Source organism: Antechinus flavipes, chromosome 3 (genome assembly GCF_016432865.1).
Source record: "Antechinus flavipes isolate AdamAnt ecotype Samford, QLD, Australia chromosome 3, AdamAnt_v2, whole genome shotgun sequence".
Lineage (NCBI taxonomy): Eukaryota > Metazoa > Chordata > Mammalia > Dasyuromorphia > Dasyuridae > Antechinus > Antechinus flavipes.
In genome coordinates, this window is record NC_067400.1 from 533,657,181 (window position 1) to 533,680,557 (window position 23,377).

The 23,377-nt window shown below is 37.3% G+C and overlaps 2 protein-coding genes across 9 annotated transcripts; one reads left to right on the top strand and one right to left on the bottom strand.

Moving 5' to 3' along the window:
* Window positions 1-1,695: 1,695 nt before the first annotated feature.
* On the top strand, window positions 1,696-14,771 carry TMEM126A (transmembrane protein 126A). Of its 4 annotated transcripts, XM_051987257.1 has the most exons (8): window positions 1,696-1,835; window positions 2,150-2,211; window positions 2,312-2,395; window positions 6,623-6,674; window positions 10,156-10,252; window positions 12,674-12,867; window positions 13,815-13,929; window positions 14,473-14,771. In XM_051987257.1, exons 5-8 carry the CDS (start codon window positions 10,164-10,166, stop codon window positions 14,699-14,701), a joined length of 627 nt encoding a protein of 208 aa, XP_051843217.1. In that variant the 5' UTR covers window positions 1,696-1,835; window positions 2,150-2,211; window positions 2,312-2,395; window positions 6,623-6,674; window positions 10,156-10,163; the 3' UTR covers window positions 14,702-14,771. The 4 variants fall into 4 exon arrangements, with proteins under 4 accessions (XP_051843217.1, XP_051843218.1, XP_051843216.1 ...); XM_051987258.1 differs by lacking the exon at window positions 2,150-2,211; XM_051987256.1 differs by lacking the exons at window positions 2,150-2,211; window positions 2,312-2,395.
* A 1,000-nt stretch (window positions 14,772-15,771) lies between these two features.
* On the bottom strand, window positions 15,772-23,138 carry CREBZF (CREB/ATF bZIP transcription factor). Of its 5 annotated transcripts, XR_007952168.1 has the most exons (4): window positions 21,907-23,138; window positions 21,622-21,699; window positions 20,426-20,494; window positions 15,772-18,596 (listed from the first exon to the last, which is right to left on the bottom strand). XR_007952168.1 is itself a non-coding variant. In XM_051987255.1 (2 exons), the coding sequence occupies exons 1-2, from the start codon at window positions 23,043-23,045 to the stop codon at window positions 21,684-21,686; spliced, it is 1,155 nt and encodes a 384-aa protein (XP_051843215.1). In that variant the 5' UTR covers window positions 23,046-23,138; the 3' UTR covers window positions 19,086-21,683. The 5 variants fall into 5 exon arrangements, 1 of the variants encoding a protein (XP_051843215.1); XR_007952166.1 differs by having other exon boundaries at window positions 20,426-21,699; XR_007952167.1 differs by lacking the exon at window positions 15,772-18,596 and having other exon boundaries at window positions 19,086-20,494.
* Window positions 23,139-23,377: the final 239 nt, after the last annotated feature.

Genomic DNA, 23,377 nt, shown 5'->3' on the forward strand with positions numbered 1-23,377 from the left:
ACCTTCACAACTATCTCTTCCTTTACCCTGTCTTATGTGAATAGGTGCTCCTCTTTGCTAAGGCAAATCCCTCTACATGAAGAAATCCCATTCTATCCTAACTTCTTCAGCAGATTACCGATCTTTCATCCCCACTCCCATTAGTCTTCAATCTCCATCTAGCAATCTAATCTACTCTCCTGAAGTCATACATTCTCTTCAAGAACCAAGGACAAAGAGCAATAATCCCTGCTACTTATAAACATGCCCATATCTTCCCTATTGTCAAAAAACCCTGACTTATTCCATTTATCCCCACTACCTATCATCCTATGTGTCTTCTTTCTTTTTGGCTAGAGTGCAATCTGACAATATCATATCAAGTAAACTTCAACCACTCCCCATTGCTTCCAGGATCAAATATAGAATCTTTTATTTGGTTTCTAAAGTCCTTCCTACATCAGTAGTCTTTTTTTCATTTTAGTCATTCTCCATATACTCTCTGATCTAATAACACTGGCAGTCTTGCCATTTCTTGCACAAGATATTCAATCTCTTGACTGATCATTTTCCACAGACTGACTCCTCTGCCAAGAAAGCTCTCCTTCCTTATTTCTCCCTTCTGGATTCCCTAGTTTCTTTCAAGTCTCAGCTAAAATCTCATTTTCTGCAAGAAGTTTTTCTTGCATTAATGCCTTCCCATTGTCAACCAGGCAAAGCCCTCCCTCTCAAAAGGTAGAGAAGTCCAAGCGGAATTGAAAGTAGAAAAGTTTTATTGGAGGAAAATCAGACACTAATGCAGAGGCACCTCAATATAAGATACAAGGGAACCCACAGCCCGGGAGAGGCAGGGGAGATTTATGCTTGAAAACCGCAAAGAGGGGGTTTGAACAGGGATTGGAAAAAGAATGACAATTTTTCAGGAACAGATGAGACACAGAAGCAGGATGATGTTTTGCAGGAGCAGAGACCATCAGGCTGTTTGGGTCAGTTTTGGGGGACAAAGCTCAGCAAAGTCAACCATGGAGCACCAGCAAAGGCATCTGGGCATGAGCAAGACTGACTCATTGAAAGCTCCCGATTGGGTCCTTTTGGCCAACAAGCTTACTCTGTGTCCAGCGCATCCCTTTCTACAGGGCAATTTTGAGTTCCACTGAGGAGCATAGCTTTCATATGCTCTCCCACTCTGTTTCACATTTACTATTCTGGGTGTCTACTGTATCCCTTCATTTTGTCTGCACCCTCTTCCCTAAATAAATCTAAAGAGAAAGGCCACCGTGGATTTTTCACATGGCCAAACCCCAAGTTTTGGTGCCTGCCATCATCATCTGATGTCCACATCACTATGGACAATTTTTCACTGGCGCTGACCAATAGTAATAACAAGCTCACCTTTACATTACAGAAAAGCCCCTTTAACAAATATCAGCTCACTTGAGCCTCACAAGACTGAGGGGGAGGGGGGAGAGAGGGGTTAATACTGTTATTTCCCCATTTCACAGATGAAGAAACTTACACGCCCACGTCACACTGCTAGTAATCTTGTAAAGTTACATTTGAACTTGAGTCTTGCTCACTCTATTCATTACAAATGTCATCTTCCCTTTACAGACCAGGAAGCTGAAACACAAAGAGGGCGCGCTGAGTGTGATGCAGAGGCAGAGAACAAGGCATTGTCTCGCTCCCGCACCTGCCCAATCAGCGCCGTCGCGGCGCGTCGGCGCCCTGCGGCTGTGCGGAGGTCACGTGAAGGGCAAATATGGCGGCGCCCACAGGATCCCCACCCACGTTGCGGTGAGCTTGAGCTGTAGTAGCGGCTGCTCCGCGACTTCTCCACCGCCGGATCGGAGCACCAGGTATAAACGCGTCTGGGGCTAGGGAGGTGACGCAGTTGCCCGGCTCGGCTCTCCGTGTGTCCTCGGACGTAGCCATCTTTGTCTCTGCAGGCCTGGCTTGCCCTGCAGCACTGAGCTCCGGGGGGATGCAGGCCGAGGCCGAAGCCGGGTTAGGGTCCGAAGAAAAGCCCTGAGAGCTGGGAATCTGGTCTCGGGCTGCCCTGGTTCTTCTCGAAGCTCGTTCTCCCTCCCTTATTTCCCCAGAGGTTTATGTACCACCTATCATCCATACTCATCCCCGCCCTCCCCCCAGTAATATTTTCCTTTCTTCCAAGTTTTACTCGGGCGTCAGACCCCTAAGTCTTTCCTGGTGAGACCCTTCATGTGCTCATCTCCTGTAAGTCTGTGTGCATTTGTCTTCTCCCATGCTAGATTTAAGTTCTCGGACTTTTTGTATCTTCTCAGTCTTTGACCCTTGTACTTGTGCTTCCTCATAGATGAGTAGTGTCTCTTTAGTTAACTTCTTCACTTAGATCGACACAAGTCCCGCAAGAGGATTTGGCTCGTGATGCATTCAGACAGTAAGTCAGCAAGTATTTATTAAACCCCTGCCATGTGTCAGGCGCTGTGCTGAATACAAGTACAAAGAAGGAAATAATCTCGCATCGCCGTGTGCTTGCATCAAGTGAAATAACGTGTAAAATGCTATGTAAATGATAGCATTATTGTCGTATGAAAAATATGGGCACAAAAACTTAAATTATGTGCAGGATAAATATGAAGTGAAATTCAAATACCTGCAGGTAGATTAGGAGGGAAGGCACTATAGCATTTGGAGTGATCAGAAAGGCTGAAAAGGGTTCCTAAACTGCACCATGTAAGTAAGGTAGGCTTCTGTGAGGTGGAGTAAGAGGAGAGCCTTTTGGGCTTAGAGGATGGTTGGTGCTAAGGCTTGGAGATGTCAGCTGGTTTGACAAGATTCCAGAGTGCAAAGGGAGACCAATGCCCAATGAGGCTAGAAAGATAGATAGGAGCCAGGTTTATATAAATAATGCATTGAAAATTCAACTGGAAGGGGTTTTTGTTTAATGTTATTCTAGAGACAATAGAAAGCCACTGGAATTTGGGTAGGAGTCATGTGGTGAAATTTATACTTAAGGAAAATTACTTTGTGCATCTGCATATAAACTGGATAAAAGGGGTTGGAGACCACTTGCGAGGCTTTGGCAGTTTTCTTAGTGAGAAAAGATGAAGGCCCAAAGGTGGTAGTTGTGTGAACAGAAAGAATGGAGTACAAGTGACATCCTGTGAAAGTAGAAACAGCAATCTTGGCAACCAGAAAGAATGAGGCAAACATGGTAATTCTGATGCTTTCTTAAGATACTTTCTCCAAGGTGGGAGTCTCGTTTCTTGCTTTCTTTTAAAATTGAGACCATTGTATACTTAGAGAACCCCAGAGACTCTACCAAAAAGTTATTAGAAACAATCCACACCTTCAGCAAAGTTGCAGGATACAAAATAAACCCACATAAGTCATCAGCATTCTTATATATCACTAACAAAACCCAACAGTTAGAGTTACAAAAAGAAATTCCATTTAAAGTAACTACTGATTATATAAAATATTTAGGAATCTATCTGCCAAGGGAAAATCAGAAACTTTATGAGCAAAACTACAAAACACTTTCCACACACATTAAGTCTGATCTAACCAACTGGAAAAATATTAAATGCTCTTGGATTGGGCGAGCAAATATAATAAAGATGACAATACTACCTAAATTAATCTATTTATTTAGCGCTATAACAATCAGACTCCCAAAAAACTACTTTGATGAACTAGAAAAAATAACAACAAAGTTCATATGGAAAAACCAAAGGTCAAGAATTTCAAGGGAATTAATGAAAAAAAAAAATCAAATGAAGGTGGCCTAGCTGTACCAGATCTAAAATTATATTATAAAGCAGCAGTTATTAAAACCATCTGGTATTGGCTAAGAAATAGACTAGTTGATCAATGGAATAGGTTAGGTTCAAAGGACAAAACAGCCAATAACTTTAATAATATAGTGTTTGACAAACCCAAAGACACCAGTTTCTGGGATAAGAATGCATTATTTGACAAAAATTACTGGGAAAATTGGAAATCAGTATGGCAGAAACTAGGCATTGACCCACACTTAACACCGTACACCAAGATAAGGTCAAAATGGGTTCATGACCTAGGCATAAAGAATGAAATTATAAATAAATTGGAAGAGCATAGGATAGTTTACCTCTCAGACCTGTGGAAGAGGGGGGAATTTATGACCAAAGAAGAACTAGAGATCACTATTGACCACAACATAGAAAATTTTGATTATATCAAATTAAAAAGTTTTTGTACAAACAAAACAAATGCAGACAAGATTAGAAGGGAAACAATAAATTGGGAAAACATTTTTACAATCAAAGGTTCTGTTAAAAGCCTCATTTCCAAAATATATAGAGAATTGACTCTAATCTATAAGAAATCAAACCATTCTCCAATTGATAAATGGTCAAAGAATATGAACAGACAATTCTCAGACGAAGAAATTGAAACCATTTATAGACATAAGAAAATATGCTCCAAATCATTATTAATCAGAGAAATGCAAATTAAGACAACTCTGAGATACCACTACACACCTGTCAGATTGGCTAGAATGACAGGGAACGATAATGTGGAATGTTAGAGGGGATATGGGAAAACAGGGACACTGATACATTGTTGTTGGAATTATGAACACATCTAGCCATTCTGGAGAGCAATTTGGAACTATGCTCAAAAAGTTATCAAACTATGCATACCCTTTGATCCAGCAGTGTTTCTACTGGGCTTATACCCCAAAGAGATACTAAAGAAAGGAAAGGGACCTGTATGTGCCAAAATGTTTGTGGCAGCCCTGTTTATAGTGGCTAGAAGCTGGAAAATGAATGCATGCCTATCAATTGGAGAATGGTTGAGTAAATTGTGGTGGTGAATGTTATGGAATATTATTGTTCTGTAAGGAATGACCAGCAGGATGAATACAGAGAGGACTGGCGAGGCTTACATGAACTGATATTAAGTGAAACGAGCAGAACCAGAGATCATTATATACCTCAACAACAATATTGTTTGAGGATGTATTCTGATGGAAGTGGATCTCTTCGATAGAGAGCTTTAATTGATCAAAGATGGACAGAAGCAGCTACACCTAAAGAAAGAACACTGGGAAATGAATATAAACTGCTTGCATTTTTGTTTTTCTTCCTGGGTTATTTATATCTTCTGAATTCAATTTTCCCTGTGCAACAAGAGAACTGTTCGGTTCTGCACACATATATTTTATCTAGGATATACTGTAACCTATTCAACAAGTAAAGGACTGCTTGCCATCTGGGGAAGGGGATGGAGGGAGGGAGGGGAAAAATCAGAACAGAAGTGAATGCAAGGATAATGCTGTAAAAAATTACCCTGGCATGGGTTCTATCAATAAAAAGTTATTAAAAAAATATATATATATATATATATATATTACAAAAGGATCTAAATATCACCCACCTAATAAATGTGGCATTAAAAAAATAAAATTGAGACCATTGGATGTGACTCCCTTTCTTAAATTTTCATTTTAAAATTTCTTGACAACTTCACTTAATCACTCTTCATTTCTCTCAGTTTGATGTCTCTTTCAAGAAGGCTTGGAAAAGCAAAGAAAGTTGGATTAGTTTCTTTTTAGAGTAAAATAAGGAATTGAAAGGACTTTGGCTGCGGAGAATGTGTGATGTGCTTAGTACACTTGTTGGACTTCCTCCACCTTCATTCATCAGCTTGTAATTTTAAATGATGGATAAAGATGGGAGTAATCCAAGGCTTAGGTTTGGCAGAAGAATCCCAGTATTAAGAGAAGGAAAAGGCTAATTATTGGGTTGCAGTTGGAAGGATAATGAAGTCAGCAGGAATGGTGACTTGAGAAGTGAAAGGAAAAACTGGAAACTGGACACCCATCAGTTGGAGAATGGCTTAAAAAGTTATGGTATATGAATGTTATGGAATATTATTGTTCTGTAAGAAATGACCAACAGTATGATTTCAGAAAGGGCTGTGGAGAGACTTCCATGAACTGATGTTAAATGAAATGAGCAGAATCAGGAGATCATTGTACATAACAAGATTCTATGAAGATCAATTTTGATGTTTGTGGCTCTTTTCAACAATGAGATGATTGAGGCCAGTCCCAATGACCTTGTGATGGAGAGCCATCTTCACCCAGAGAGAGGACTGTGGGAAACGAGTATGGATAACAACATAGTGTTTTCACTCTTTTTGTTGTTTGCTTGCATTTTCTTACTCATTTTCTTTCCTTTTTGATTATTCTAGTGCAGCAAGTTAATTGTATAAAATGTTTATATATATTGGATTTAATATATATTTTGACACGTATAACAACATATATTGGATTGCTTGCCATGTAGGGGAGGGGATGGGAGAAAGGAGGGGAAAATTTATATATATATCCATATACATATATATATGGTATATGGTAGTGAAGCAAAGGAAAGTTGGATTTTTAAAATTTGAATATTTTACATTTTTATAATCATTTTCCTCAGTTTTGCTAACAATGCTTCTCAAAATATTTTTGATCCTAAGGCCCTTTTACTCTCTTAAAAACTGAGGATTCTCCAAAGAGATTTTGTTTTTGTGTTATATCAGTATTTACCATTTTAGAAATTAAAATGTCTTCAGTATCTCAAAAATTTCATGCTTAAATCCTATTTTGTATTTGTTATTTTCAAAGGTAAATTTCCCCGCCTCCTGAGGACAGCTTTAGCTGTGCACCCAAAATTTTGGTATGTTGTTATTCTAGTACACATTATTGTTGGCTTGTTCTTTAACCAACCTATTTTCTATAATGTCATTAAGCCTTTGTATTACATTAATTTATAATTTCTCTTTGTCTTACCTGTTTTATTTCTGTGAAATATATAATTGTGTGTATGCGTGTGTATATAAAATCAATATAATCCTGACAAATGTATATATTCCTTAGTTACTTTTCAAATCCAACTTTTGCAAATCTTGTTTTCATATTTTCTTTTCAGTTTATTCCTAATTTATGAAAAGAGCAATATTAAAATCTCCTACAATTTTTATATTACTACTGAATTGAATTTCAATTCAATTAGCTTTTCCTTTAAGGATTTAGATGCCCAGAGCAGCTAGGTGGCACAGTGGATAGAGCACCAGCCCTGAAGTCAGGAGAACCCGAGTTCAAATGTGGCCTCAGACACACTTCCTAGGTGTGTGACCTTAGGCGATTGGCTTAATTGCCTCGGGGGGAAAATTTAAATGCTGTGTATTTGGTGTATATTCATTGTATAATCATATTATCTGTGGTCTTTAATGTGGTTTCCTTCTCTTGTGAATTTTTATTTTTGAGTATGATTTTAATTTCTCTTTGAAAACATCAGACTCAGTCAATTTTATTCTAGGCTCCCATTCCAATTCCAACACTGCTTCTTTATGCAATTACTGCTTCTGCAATTGTTGTATTAGATTGTCTAAATTAGTCAAATTTAAGGATAAAATGGTTAAACTTTCTTTTCTTTTTACTCTTTTAAATGGGGCAGCTGGGTGGGACAGTGGAAAATGTGCTGGGCCTGGAATCAGATCTGAGTTTAAAGTTGGCCCCAAACACACAATATATGACCCTAGGTTAGTCAGAAATCCTTTTTTGCCTCATTTTTCTCATCTAAAATGAGCCAGAGAAGGAAATGGCAAACCAGTCCAGTATTTTTTATCTTGCTAAGAAAACCCCAAATGGGGTCACAGAGTTGGAATAAATGGATAGCAAGCAATTCCCTTTGAAATATAACTCTATGTCCTTGGGTTTAATTATGCTTATATTAATTTAATCCTAGTATTTTCCCATAAGGCTTCCCTTATTTGCCTATTGCAAATTCTTTGGATTTACTTTTATCTTTAATTTCTCCTTCTTTGACCCATGTGTCTTAGATGTGATAGTATAATAATCATCCACTTATGTAGTTAGGTAAGGATGTTGAGGCAATATCATGTTGAGTATTAAAGTGTCTTAGTTCCTTATTACCTTCCCTCTCTTATTTATTTATCCTCATTTTTGAGCATAGAGCTTTATTGTGTTTAACAAGGAAGAGATGGCATAAGATGGAAAGTTACTTTCCTCCACTAATTTGCAAATTACTGATCATAAGTTATATAGCATATATATGTGAATATTTATATAGTGCTTTTAAGGTTGCAAAGTGCTTTTAAAAATCTCATTTTATCCTCACTTGAGATGGATGCCAATTTTCAGAGGGAAACTAAAGTTACAAGAGCTTACCTAAATGACTTGCCATGGCTGGATGTCCAAATGTCCAAGGTTGGATTTGAAACTCCTCCCCTATACCACCTAGCGAGCTCTAGGTCTAAAGTTTGCGATCTGAACCATCACTTAGTGTGGGAGTTTATGGAGATGCCCCATTAAAATGTACGTTGCTTTACAACAGCCTCTTGCTTTTGCTTTGTGAGCCTGTGATTAGCACAATACTTTTTTTCTTTTGTTCAACATATAGCTCTTGTTCACACATCAGATGGTGAGTATTATACTAGCTGCTACTGAGTATTGTGAAAAGATCAGTGGATTTAAGAGTCAGAATATTTAGGTTAGAATTTACCTAGCTGTTACTTTGATATAAATGAAGCCAATAGCTCGCATAGCAGATAGCTTTAGAATAGGTCCGAATTCAAATTCTACCTCAGATATTTACTCTCTGTGATCCTTAGGAAGTCAAAATTAGTCTTGCCAACAAAGTTTAGAAATTCATCTCAGTCTCCTTAGCTGGAAAATGAGGATTATAACAGCAGGCTCCCAGGATCTTGAGGATAAAATGAAATGTTTACAAGTCTTAAAAGTATCATGTAGATGCTAGTTATTATAAATTTTAGGAAGTCAATCATCTTCCTTCTGTTTCCTCATCTATAAAAGGAATACTTATAGTGTAAATCTGACAATTTTTGTCAAATGATATTTTATACATAAACACTTATCAAATGGCATCTGAATATAAGTATTTTTAAAGAATTCCTAAAAATTCACTTTTTACATCTACAGTTAGGCCAAAAGGGTAGACGCAATTTTCTTTGAAAGCTAGTTGATGGGAAATGACTGTAAACTGTTTGTATTTTTGTTTTTCTTCCTGGGTTATTTTTACCTTCTGAATCCAATTCTTCCTTTGCAACAAGAGAACTATTCAGTTCTGCACACCTATATTGTAACTAGGATATATACTGTGACAGATTTAACATGCTTGCCATCTGGGGAAGGGGGTGGAGGGAGAGAGGAAAAAAGTCGTAACAGAAGTGAGTGCAAAGGATAATGTTGTAAAGAAATTTTTTTCAAAAGAAAAAAATTAGTTGAGCTTGCATTCATAGAATGTTTCACTTCCATTTTTAACAATATTTATCATTTCCAACATGATACATTTGAATGTCAAAAGATGAACCAATGTTTACCCAATTTTACACAAAATCTCAGAACAGCTGAATAATAACCTAGTCAGTACAGTAAGGAAATCAACTCCATGTGCACTACTCTCCCCAGTATGCCATAATGCCCCAAAAGTTAGCACCTCTGCAGGTTTGATTAGCATAGTATCCAGAAAAAGGAAAACATGGTCCTCCAAGGCCATCTTAGCCTACATGTCAGGTAATTCAGTTCTAGAAACTTTACTGTAGGACAGAGTCCCAGAGTCTGAATGTGATAATTGAAGATGTTTAGCCTCAAGAAGACTAAAGGGTGGTCATATAAAATTCAAGTTAGTCTTAACTGGCAAAACAAGAAGCAATAATAGATGGAAGACAAAGAGGCCAGTTTCAGCTTGTTATAGCAATACATTTTCTGAAGGTTAGAGGTATGAGGAGACAGAATGTGTCCTGTAAGATAAGAATTCTATATCACTAGAAATCTTGCCCCTCAAATTGCCACATCTATACATCATGTGTATAAAAGATTACCTGGAGGCACTGTAATACACAGCCTTCTTTAGGGACTGGTTAAACTACAATCAACAGGATTGGTTGAGATTATTTCCAACTAAGTTTCTGAGATTCAGTGATCAGTTATTTTTCCCCCTTCACCTGTAAGTCACATGCATTCTATGATTTTTAATTCTGAAAAGAAAAATTTTGAAGCCTAATAGATTTTGAGCAAATTCTTCAGACATTTAAACTACAACATGTTTAGAACATGTCCTTGGGTCCTAGGTTAGAAATTATTGAGAAATAATCTTCTGATTTCTATATTTTAAGGCCTCAAAATGGAACATAATCAAGAGAATACAGACAGAAGATTAAGAATCAATGAAATTATAGCCAGAAAACTGAAACAACTTCCAGAATCGGATCAGTAAGTTATCCTTATTTGATGTGCACCTATTATAACCAGATTTTCATTTTCATGATTGTTCAGTTTTGAATATAGACAATCTATCAACTTTCTACTTACCTTAGCAGCATATCCAACAGATGTAAAAGTTAAGAAAGTTTGATTTATCCTGAAGCAGATTTTTAGAGACTAATCATAATTGTTGGTCAGATTAAGTTTACCAATATCCTTACGGAATTTGTGAGGGGGTTTTCTTATATAAGTAAGCAGTTGACAGGTGAGTTCCGTTTTTCTTCATACTTAGTCTCTTGCATAGTAGTAGACCACTATAGATGTTTGTGAATTTAATTTTTAGTACAATTTGGAACTACTAAACAGTTTTGTATTTTCTAAATAATCTTTTGTATCTTAAAATTTTAGTTTATATAAAAATTTTAGATGTTGTAATATGCATGTGATATAATAAGCAGTATTATTTTGGGCACAGACAAAATTAAACTTCAGCCGATTACATAAGATTAATATAACGTTGAATAAGGGCTCAAGTTATTAAAATTCTGCACTATCACATCCCAATTTATATTTGGTACTTAAAAGAATTTTATAGTAGTCAATAGAGTTGAAACCTGTCATAACTTTGCATAATTGTTCACTGATGAGCTAAGATTAAGAACTTTCAAAATGGTTACATCATTCAAGAAACTTAAGTGTTTTTGGTTACTGGTAGTTTCATGCTAATGTAATATCAATTCTAATTTACCTGTTATAAGTCATATTTTTGGTTGTTTCTTTAGCAACAAATGTATACATTTCTATAGTTGTGCAGAAGTAATCTTAGCTGTTTGAATGTTCCTCTTTACCAACATACATGAGGCATCAAGGAGCTAGAAAAAGGAGTAGCTTGATCACATAGGAAGAACGAAGGATAATAATATTGAATAACTTGGATATTATTACACTGATATCTACAAAGCATTAAGGTGAATCCTGTATAAGGGCAGGCTTATTAAATGAACTATTTATAAAAGGACATGGGCAAGAATTACCTGAGATTAGATGAATTGTATTCTTCACCCAGTGACAGGAATACAGAAACCCAATTTTAAAAAAAACAACACATCTCTTAATCCTTAAATAAATGTAAATAATCATAGAATGGCATACCAACAATTTTTAATGTTATCTAAAACCCCAATTTTTTTTTCTATCTCCATTATACCTAGTAATCTATTGAGATGGGAAAAAAAGGGTAACATAACAAAAAATACAAAAAGCATTAAAGATAAAAGAATATATTCAACCTTTGTACAGACTAGACTTCATGGAGGTTATCATCCATGAAGATGAACCATCATCTTCCATTAAAATATTACCACTTTGATACTAGCAGAGATAAACAGTGGGTAGGAAGGTCCATTCTGGACTGGTCTAGCATTTGTCATCATGCAATATAGTAAAATCTCAAAACACTTATTGCTAGCTCTTTCAGCATATAATATCAAGAAGGCAAAAAAAAAAAAAAGAGCAGCACTTGGATTCTTTACCCTCATTTAGTTAGATGGCAAAGGTTAGCCTGAATACTCTGGGAATCAACTATTCATAATCAGAATTTGCCCTAAACATTCCAGAGCCATCACTGAAATCAAAGTGAGAAAAGTCAGTTCTGGTATGGCAGCACTAGGTGAAGAAAAAAAATTGTTAATTAGTATTGTGATGTTAGACAAGTCGACTCCATTTCTCCAGCAAGGTGGGCCTAAGGGGAGGGAAGGAGTGAGGAGACAAGGAGAGGAAGGGAAATGTTTAACTAAAATATTTTAAAATTCTATTTAACAAAAAAATTATGCCCTGCACAAATATTTCATGTTTTGAAATAGAAAAGAAAGTTTCTACATGGAAACCTATTGGTTCTTATTTGTGAAATGACCCATCCCTTCCCCAGTAAAATCTGTTTTTCGTTTAGGGATATAATGTGTGACATTTAGTCATTTCAGTCATGCCCAACTCTTTCTGATCCCACTTTATGTTCTTAGCAAAGACACTATGCTACCATTCCCTTCTCCAGGTCACTTTTATAGGTTAAAAAAAAAGGTTAAGTGATATACTCAGACTCAGTCATACAACTAATAAATGTCTGAGACCACATTTCAACTCAAAAGATGAATTTTTCTGACTCCAGGTTTAGCCCATTCACTGTATCACCTAGTAGCCCAGTCTAGCCATTTTAATATATTTGCCTATATTAAGAACAGTCTTGTTCTTAGCCCTATCACATTATCAAATCTAGCTTCATTAAAGAATTACATATCTGACTTAAAGACCAGAAATGGAAAGAAAGTACAAACAGCAGTTGCACTGATGTTCTAGATATCCTCTAAAAATGTTTTAATTTCTTACAATAGTATGTGGGGGGGGGAATTTCCAACACTTATTTCTGTTTCTTAGGAACTTACTTATGACTGGAGCAGCATATGTTGGAGTAAATGCAGCTTTTTGCGGCCTAACAGCAAATAGTTTTTTCCGACGCATCTTAAATGTGACACAGGCTCGCATATCGTCAGCTTTACCAATGGCTGTTCTCCCCTTTGTGTCAACCTACGTAATTTACAAAACTGTTGTGAGTTTACCTTTGAGTTCAGGTAAATAACATTTTAATATTTCCAAGAATTTTTTTAAACTCTGCCATAATTTTGTAATACTGTAAATTGTAACAAACTCTGTAGAGTTCTGAGTCTTTGAAACTAGAAAACAACTTGATTTCAAGTTAAAAGTTAATGCTCCATACATAGCAAACGGTTTCATAGTCATAATTTAAACATTCCCTCTTGTATTTGAGGTTTCAGATAAATAAAATTTATTTTAAAATTTTGACTTAGGATACATGCCTGATCAAGTCCCTTCTTACCCTATTTTAAGGTTTAGTGCTTATCATAGACATATCATAGACAATTTATGTTAAGCATACAGAAAACAAGTGAAATGTGACAATTTGCTCTCATAAGTTAAATGTTCTTGAAAGCAAGTGCTTTCCTAGTAGCTGCCTAACTATATCTCTACTTCTCTTCCTCCAACCTTTGAGTATGCTAAGTAAAATACTGCACTTGCAAAAAAAAAAAAAAAAAAAAGCTTTTAAAAAATAGCACTTAGTAAATTTAAATAAGATACTAAGTAAGATAATTATAGGCAACTAGTATAGTGAAGAAAGTCCTGATTTGGCTATTTCTTCAGGTTGAATTCAACTAGATCTCCATTTTATGACAACAAATCACTCAGATGGAGAATTTACAATTCAACAAGTTGAGCTAAGTTGTTTCCCACCTGAACAAGTTATCTATTAATGATTAATAGAGAGATAATCAGAATCTTGAAGTACTGTTCAAATGTCAGGGAAAGGGGAAGAAGTCAGTATTATCTGGAGTAGTTGTTGTCCCTTCTACTTCTAACTGAAAACTTAATGATAGGCAAAATGTTAAAAAGTTCCAGTTGTGTTGTTATAGTATCAACCACACCTTGCACATTGAAGCTGATATTTTGATGTATTGTTTTGAACTCCTCATTCCAGAAAACAAATAATTTTATTTTCTAGGTGAATTAAACTGTGAAGCCTGTACTGTAATAAGAGGTGGATTGGTTGGTCTGATAATCGGTGGTCTTCACCCTGTTCTTTTGGCTATACCAATAAATGGTGCCCTAGCAGCCAGGTACGTCTGATGTATTTTTTCCACTATTTATCAGCTGATAGCTCAGTTCCTGTAAAATTAAGATGATAACTCAGTCTCAATTCAAAATTAACATTCATTTGAAAAGTACAACAATATAAAAATTCAGAATCAGGAGGACTGGCCTTGCTAACTTTTAGAAGGATTTAATATCCTTCACAGGTTGGTTCTTTTTTTTACAACCTGTTCATCTAATAGTCCTATTAGGCAACTACTGGATGAGATAATCATTTTAGTTGACCAGAAACTAAAGTTTCCTTAAAGTGTATGCATCAGTAATTTAAAATACTAATCAATTTGTAGACTACACTCTTTAAGTATGGCCTACAGCTCTCCAATCTGTCACTAAAGTACATTCAGAATTGGAAAGTTTTTACATGATTTGCAATCCATGCACTAGCAGCATATCTTTCAAGAAAGATCCAAAAGTCCACCTTCAGAATAAGACTTTAGTTATATTCCCCCTCAAATGAACATATTTGCCAAAATTGCGTAAATATTTTAACACTATTTTTCTCTTTTCAGGTACAACTCAGCTCCACTACCAGAGAGAGGAAATATTTGGACCTACTGGATCAGAGTCTCTCGACCTGTCTTTAGAAAAATGGTCTTTCCCATAATGCTGCAGACTGCACTTGCAGCTTATCTTGGATCTAAACAGTTTGAAATAGTCATTAAAGCATTTGAATTACCTGAACCTGGCTTTCAATTCGAGGATATTCAAAGTAAATCAAGCACACAGCTAAAAGAATAAAATTATGTAAAAATAAGAAACTAACTCAACAAATATACAAATAAAATTGTACTTATTGCAATTTTACAAAGACTTATCTATCTATTCTCTGAAACTAGCACATCAAAAGCAATGTTTCTAGTCAAGAAACACTATTGTTAAACAAACAAAGAGTCTATGGTCCCTTTCAAAAGTAAGTGATACAGATACATTAACTTTAGGGAGGAAAGCTACTACTGAATTACTGCAGATTGAGAACTACCTTAACAATAAATCAAAAAAGTTTGAGGAATTAATGAGAAAACTGAATACAAGGCTATTCTAGGTAGACTGTTAATATTTATAAAATCTATCTCCTTTCACCTACTCAAGTTGTTTCTATAGCTTTTAACAATTTTTTCTCAAAAGCTGGAAGAAGTCTGAGAGATCCAACTAGTTTAGTTTTATCTCTATCAAAGGAAAAAAAAACCTACCTTTGATACACCCAAAAGAATGCTTTAATAATCATGGGAGCTCACTAAGAAGCAGCCCTTTAATTTAGATGAAGCCAAAATAGGCTTTCTACAAGTTTATCTGTCCTCAGACTACAAATCTATTCCATCTTCCTTATATAACATCTCCCAAAACTCAAGTTTTCACAGGTCCACATCCAATTCACTCTGCTGAACAAAGCAGCATGATACATAAAAAGCTATTACATTCACATTACTAGGGACAACTCATCTACTTCCCACCAATCTCTTTTAAGTTCAGAGTTGCTAAATTTTCTAGCCCCTCAGCATACAGTAAAAGAGGGACAGCTCTAATAACTATATAGTAAGATTTAAGGCTCAAATAAGATAAAAGTGCTTTGCAAGTTTTCTTCTGTACTAATGCTGATAACAGAACATTAATGGATATTTTTAAGGAAGTTAGCTGCAAGGGGATTCTGCCATGTCTGCTTATTCAATCCCTCTTCATGCTGGAGCAGAATTTTCAAAAACCATTCAAATAAAGAGTTCTAGTGAAACAAAAATTGCTACCAGTCAGAAGAATGCAGAATTTGATTTTTTAAAAAGGCATTTTTTTTTTTAAAGGAAAGAAGAGATTACTGAAAGCTAATTCTTTTTTGGTTTTATTTTTTTTTTTTAAACACACCTACACGACATTAAGGTCAAATCAAGAATCCATGAATCATATCTTTAAAGCCCATTTTTTTTTTTTGGTCAGCACATATTCTCAAAAACATAGGCATAGTACTATTTAATGTCTAAAACCATCATTGACAAATTATGAAACTGGCTGAACTGTTAAATAATTTAAAACTGTCTTGAAAACTATTCAAATTATTTAGAAACCTTTACTACATATGCTGCCTTCTTATGTCTTAGACATAATCTGTCTCTCCCCAGCATGGTGCCAACAATGCACATAATCAGTGCTCAATAAATGTTTCAACGAATTGAAATTACATAAAGTTTGTCTTCTGTTTCACATATGCTAAATGTTGGTTCAAAACTTTAATATTTTGAATGGTTTTCAACTTTTTAAAAATTTACACAGTAAGCATTTACAATTTCCCATATTTTTTAAATGATCAACTATTTTCTAATATTTTCCGATGTTTCTTACAACATATTACTTTACAATTAATGATATGAAAATTATCACTGCTGCCTCAACAAAATCGATCAAATTATATTATATTCTAATTACCATAATATGCTAACTTCATAATCCAAGTTACTCAATTCTAAAAGCCAAGACATCTACAAGTGTCACATCCTGGTTGAAATTATCTTATTGCTTTGAGGCTACCAATAACATACACCCTGCAATTAGGTAAAACATGTAAGAGCCCAAATATGATTTTACAATTTACAGTTTAGACTCTTCAAAACATCCTCAGTGACCAGAGTATGTTTGCAATTGATTTCATTGTAATTTATGAAAAGATTCAATAAAATTTCAGTTAAAAATAAAGCACAAAATATTCTGTCAATTTTATATGCTTAGTTCTATATCTGCTCAAACTGAATAATGAATGATTTAAAAATACTCCTCAGTAGGGGGACTGAGGGGAAGCTAGTGTTAAACAAAAATTCCAGCTCAGAGAAATCCAACAGGTGGCAACTTAAGAGATTACAGCAAGGGGGTAAAAAAAAAAGAGAGAGAAAAAGAAAAAAGATATACAGAGCAAAACCCAATTAAATAACCAGATCACTTTTTTACAATATTGTTCATCAATAATTAATGCTCATAATGATGGCTCTCCTTAAAAGTACAGAAGGATCCTTAAATATCTTCTGAATATATTCTGAATGTTTTAAAGTATAGATCAATGTATTTTAAGGCATGAAAACAAAAACAAGAGACCTAGAATATGACAAATTTTCAAGATTCCTCAAATTTCAGATTCACAGTGGGCCTGCTTACTTTTAAAAAAAAATCTTATTACTGATTCATAGATGTCAGACCCCAAGATAAAAAGTCCTATGGCCCTAAAATTCTGTAATACATATCAAATTGTTAGTTAGCAGGGACCACTGTTTCACAGCTCCAAAACATTAAACTGCACAATTCCTAATTATCAGTTTTATCTTGTATTCTGTCAAAAAGAATTCTCTAGCCACCAGAAGGGACAATACTAGTGTTTTACATAAAAGAAATCCATAACTCCATGAATAATGATAGAGATGGCTCTGCTTTATCAACACTGTACCTGCATAGAGCCAGAATTCCTTAGGCATCCAACTAATTATTGGTAAGACTCTTCACTGCTATTAACAAGGGAATGAGCAGAGCCAATTTAAATTAAGTTTTAACTGCTTCCTTCAATAAATATCTATTTATTGAATTTAATTTTGATGGAGAATAGAAATCTATCCCCTGAATCCAACCACATTCATGCTATAACTTGAGATATCCAGTATAACAAAATCTGCTTTGAAATTAGAACTTGTACTTATTAACATTAGTCCTGGAGGGTTATGGGAATGCCCGGAAGGGGAAGAGGACACTATCTAACAAGTAAAACTTATTGAAATCCAGAGTTCTATGAAATTCTATCACACATTGTAAGCTAGGGCAAATGTATGAGGCATAAAACCATTTGCTACAAAGAAATCACTTCTCAAATCCAGAGTGCTCAAGCCATTACATAACAATAGACCATTTGACATGAAAGTGAATAAAAAACTAATACAAGAGTTATTAGAAACTTTAAATTGTTCCCAACATTGTCAAATTAATCATAATAGGAAAAAAAAGAAAATCCATCATTTCTTGCCTATGTAACTTCTCCATTTCATTAAGATAGTCCCACACATTTTACCAATCAAAATTCCTCCGTGAATATGAAAACAAAACAATTGAACATCTACAAGAGGATTCCCCTTTAAATAATGAACTTTGCATTATTTTACTAAGTTCAGCAAAGTTAATGCATCAGCTTCACAAACACTGCCAGGTTACATACAGTTAAGTGAGCACAAAATATGTACATCTTATAACCATTGATGCCTGTTAATTCTAGTTTGTGAAATGTAATTCACTAGTCTCTGTTTCTTGTTAAAGAAACTGAAAAGTATTAGAAAAAATCATATATAATTCTCTTGTCCAAGGGGCAGTTCCGATTTTAAAGGGTACTGCAAAGAACTGAATTATGACTCCTCTGAAAGACAATATTTTATCCAAAAATTAACCCATTAGTCTCAAGTGTTTCTATTAAGTCTTTCAAGGATTCCAGAGAATCTTTTCAAATCTCCACTTCAGGAAAGTGAAATCAGTATAGAAGTAATTTGGGGACTTGAAATGGCATTCATTTTTCAGCAGATGCCAAAATTTGTGACCGATATGGCTCCCACAACTACTTTGTTACCATCAGTCCAGTCAGTTACAGGTTGTAGGGAAAGATTCGTTTTTGCAGACTGCTAAGCTGTTTAAAGAGAAGAAAGAGAGATTAATTCAATGATTATAGAATGCACATTTAATTCAAAATATCTTAACAAGTTGGTGTGATTACACATGAGATTTCATCTGACTAGATTTTAATAGAGTTGTTGTTTTTTTAATTTGGTGATGGAGTTGTATATGTAAAGCAATGTCGTATAATTCATTTAATAATTGCATGCTTGTCTCACTAAGATAAATTTCTAAAACTGAACACTGATTAGACTTTTTCCTTTCTTTCAACAGATAAAAATTCATTTCAACTAAGGTATTACATTACTTTACTAAGTAAAATGTAGGAAATCCTAACCAGCAAGAAAAAGTTCCTTTATCCCAAAATGTTAGATCATTTCACAACAAAACCAGACTTTAACTATTTCCCAAATCAGTATTACTGTATTCCAAAATGCCTTTTTTTTTAATCCAAACACTATTCCTTGACAGAACAACCTTAGAGAAAAAGTAAGACAACAGCTTTATATTAATAATCATAACTGTTTTAATTAACAACAATAAGAGGGGACATGTGTTAGGGTATTCTACTTACTACACATTGAAAGTAATCAGTTTGTTCTAAGTTTAAGAAGCCCAAAACATTTATAGTAAAATGTGTTTACATATAAACATGACCATATTTACTAACACCTTTGCTGGTTCTAAAAAAAACAAGTGATTACCATGTGAAAACAAGAACATGAAGCTGATGTAATAAAAGACACAAAAACACTTAGTCATCAAAATCAGGAAAAAGGAATGAAATGGAAACTAGTAAAAGACAGTTAATAGAACACAAGGAACCTAAAATAAGCAGCTTTTAAAACTATCTTCAACTTTTTCCCACATTTAAAATTCTTTGTAAAACTATTTCCAAATACTGTCATTTGTAAAATGACACTTTTGCAAAGCAAAAATTCCGGTAGTGTGGTGATTCTAAACAAATAGCATTCCAGTTCTGAAAGCTTTAAATCAATGGTTCTCCTGCATAGTCCAGCCCCAAACTTCAAGTAATTCAAGAATTACATTGATGTCAACAAGATAAGAGGACATAGTGTTATTAGAAAAAACACCACACTTACTGTTTCCAGAACCCTTAACTGCTTAAGACCCAGAGCCAACTCTTAACAAACATTTTCCTGATTTCCATTCCTGTTTCTTTCCAATATTAAGGTAAGAATAGAGATGAACAAATTCTTTGAGCCCATAACTGAAAGATCAACAAACCTGGTTTTATTATGACACCATATTCTTATTGTCATTGGTACTGCACAAAATTATATACAAAGAAATATATACAAAATATTCAAGTATTGTTAGTTAAAATTCCAATTCAAGGCTTCTGTTTCAAAGCTACATTTAACATATTCCATAAAGATATCACAAGTTAGTCACTGTTTCAAATAAATTTCCAACTAATTTTGGTTTATATATGTATGATTCAGTAGGCACTAAAAATCCATGCAGTTGCATTTTGGGGACTTAATCCTGCTCTTAGGTATAAGCAGAGTCATCATTTCATGTTGTAAGTGTAGCTATTGCCCATTCATGCTCAAGTGCAGTAGATGATTTTTACAAAATATGTTGTGATGCATAATTGCAAACCAGAGACCAATATTAAGTCTCAAATACCTTATCTCCAGCAACAAAACATTTACAGTTGTGCAAAAAGGATTCCATTTACAAAACAAAAACATGTTAAATGAGAGTTAACTACATCTTTGGACTGCTGGAATTAACTTTTTAATTATGCACAATTTTAAAATAAAAAGACAGCAGAAGCCCTGATATTACCTCTTTTTTCCTCATTTCTTATACTACCTTTTAAAATAAAGCAGGAAATGTGGCCAGCAGCTGGTCCCGTCTCTTCTGCCCCAACAGCTGTATCCACTTTAGCATAAAGAAAAACAAGGATGCTAAATACACGTATATTTTATCAAACAGTGACGTTTCACAAAGAATTTCTATCAGTCTCCAATTGAAGTACATACCTACTAATAAGTATACTGTCAAAGGATATAAGAGAGCAGTCCAATTATGGAAAAAGCTTCTCTACTATATATCAAGTATTTTAAACCTTGTTGGTTACACCAAAATTTTTCATTTACTAAAAAGGAGACAAATATTTTAGCTTTTATATTTGGAGTTCATCCTTTGTGAAACCTCACTTTACATTTTTTTTCATTCATTTAACCATCTTTAAAATCTCTAATGGTACAGACACAAATTTTAACTTATAAATTTTAATACAACAAAATAAAGATATTCAACAACTCATTCATATTCAGTGACTGAATCACTGTGCTGGTCCTCAAGGAAACAATTTTATTTAAACATTATTACTCTTCTCAATGTCAGTTAACTAAATAAAGGAGTCTGGTATGCATATTATTTCCAATTCTCTATTTAGATCCGTAATCTAATGAGCCTGTATAAGGTTATATATCTTATATAGGAAACTAAGAGGCATTCCTGAATATTCAAGAGATTTTACCATCTCTATTAGAACTACAGAATATTGGTTCATGCCCCAAATACTCAAAGCTGTTTGAAAAGTACAACAGAATTTAATCATATAGCCAACCCCTGCAAAATTGCACTCCAACTGGAATTCCAATTTGCACCTTGTACAACTGGAACTTCCATTCAACTTCACCTTTTTTCACTGCGTCCAAACTGTATGGCTATAAGCAGGTTTCACTGCACAGTTGGAACGATGTCACCGAAGGCCGTGTCCACACTGGGGACAGAACAGCTAGATACAAGTAAGTTTGAACAGGGCACACACATCAACAGCTGTTTCAATCAGAGGAGGCATCTTAAACACACTAGTGGCCAGCACAAGTCTGTTTCCAGGGTGGACAGGGCCCAAATTAGGTTTTTTTTTTTTTTTTTTCATTTGTTTTGTTTGTTTGTTTTGTTTTAAATCCCCCAATACAAACAATTGTGTATGCTTGCCCATTTAAGTAGACTAACCAGCAGTGCATGAGCTTTTAGGGGAAGAGATGGATCCTTACCAGGTTGTGAGGCTGGTACGACTGTTCTGTAACCCCTACAACGGAGCCTGGCAGGGAGGAAATCACCTAAAAAAGAAACTGTCAGAGAAATTTAATAGTCACATGTTATCATTAAGAGTCGGTAACTGTGTCACATTCATGCTTTTAGCTAAACACTTAATGATTCATTATTACTTTTCTTCTCTGAAATGTGTCCAGTGAAGATGTCCCACTAACGTGTTTTTACATGGTGTAAGGGAGCTGAAAGGGGTAAACACGGATAAAGAGCAGGTTACTTGACCCTACATTTTAAGAGAAGACGAGGCCTTCCTGGCACACGCCGAGCAGAACTCCACCGACACCTTATCCTTGTCCACGTGGAGACATACTCCGCCCGCAGGGTCCTCGTCGTCCGCAGCGTCCTGCCGCCGCTCGCCCAGGGGCAGGGCGTAGTCGTGGTCCCCAGCGGGCGAGTCCCTGAAGAGGGAGGTGGTGAGTCGCAGTCCCCCGCCGCTCAGCCGGCTCAGCAGCCGCGCCAGGCCCGTCTCGTTGGCCAGCACGGCCCTCAGGTAGCGGCTCTCCTCCTGCAGTGCCTGCACGCGCTTGCCCAGCTCCCGGTTCTCGGCCCGCAGCTCCTGGTTCTCGGCGGCCAGGCCCCGGACGCGGCTCTCCAGCCCCATCACGTATTCCTTCTTCTTCAGCCGGTTGAGGCGGGCCGCGGCGGCGGCCGCTTTGCGGGGACTCTTGGCCGCTGCCGAGCCGTGGCTGCTGCCGCCGCCGCCACCGTCTCCGCCTCCCGCTCCGGGGTTCTTCCTCCGCCGCCTCTCGCCGCCGCCTCCCGAGCCGCCGCCGCCGGCGCAGGCCCCAGCGCTGCTGCCTCCGCCGCCGCCGCCGCTGCCGCCCCCGCTGGAGCCCGAGCCCGACCCGCCGCCGTTCACCAATCTCTGCAGCAGGTCCGAGAAGCGCTGCATCTCGGCGGCCGCGGCCGCCATCTCGTCGTCGTCGTCCCCTCTCCATAGGCAGCCGCTGTCCGAGCCGCCTCCCGACGACAGCGGCCCCGGTGAGCTCAGACCCGGCTCCAGGTCCCAGTCGGGCTGCCGCGGGTCCAGCAAGTCGGCCAGCTCGAGGCCCGACAGAAAGTCCATGTCCTCCGGCTCCTCGGAGCGGGCGGCAGATGCGGGCGGCTCCTCCTCCTCCTCCATCTTCTCCTCAGCCGGCGCGGCCTCCGGGGCGCCCTCCTGCCGCCGCGGAGGCCCGTCCCCTTCTTCCTCCTCCTCCTCGCCGCCGCCGCCGCCGCTACTGCCCTCCTCTCCGGCCACCACCCGGGCCAGGCCCGGGGGGCGCAGACAGCCCGAGGCCGGGGAGGGCGCCGGCGCTGGGCTCCCGCTCCGGGCCGGAGAGCCGCTGCCCGAGGCCGCCAGCAGCTTCGTCAAGCTGTGCCTCATCGAGTCTCAGGGGGCCGAGGCGGGGACGGGGCCGCCCCCGGCCCCGCAGTGCAGACCCCGCAGGTCTCGCGGGCCCCGGGCCCCAGGGTGGGGGCCGCGGGAGCCGCAGCGCGGAGACTTTACGCAACGGAGAAAGACCGAGGGGGTGGGGAGCCCGGGAAAGTGGACACCGAGGCAGCCGGGAGGCAAGGATGACTGGACCGGACCGCCCGGGCGACGACTGACTGGAGCGAGCCGGAAGTCGGGAACTCTCGCTCGTCCGCTCCCCCCTCCCTCCTGCTGGACATCGCGAGACTTCAGGGAGCCGAAGCGAGGAGAGGAGACAGACTGGA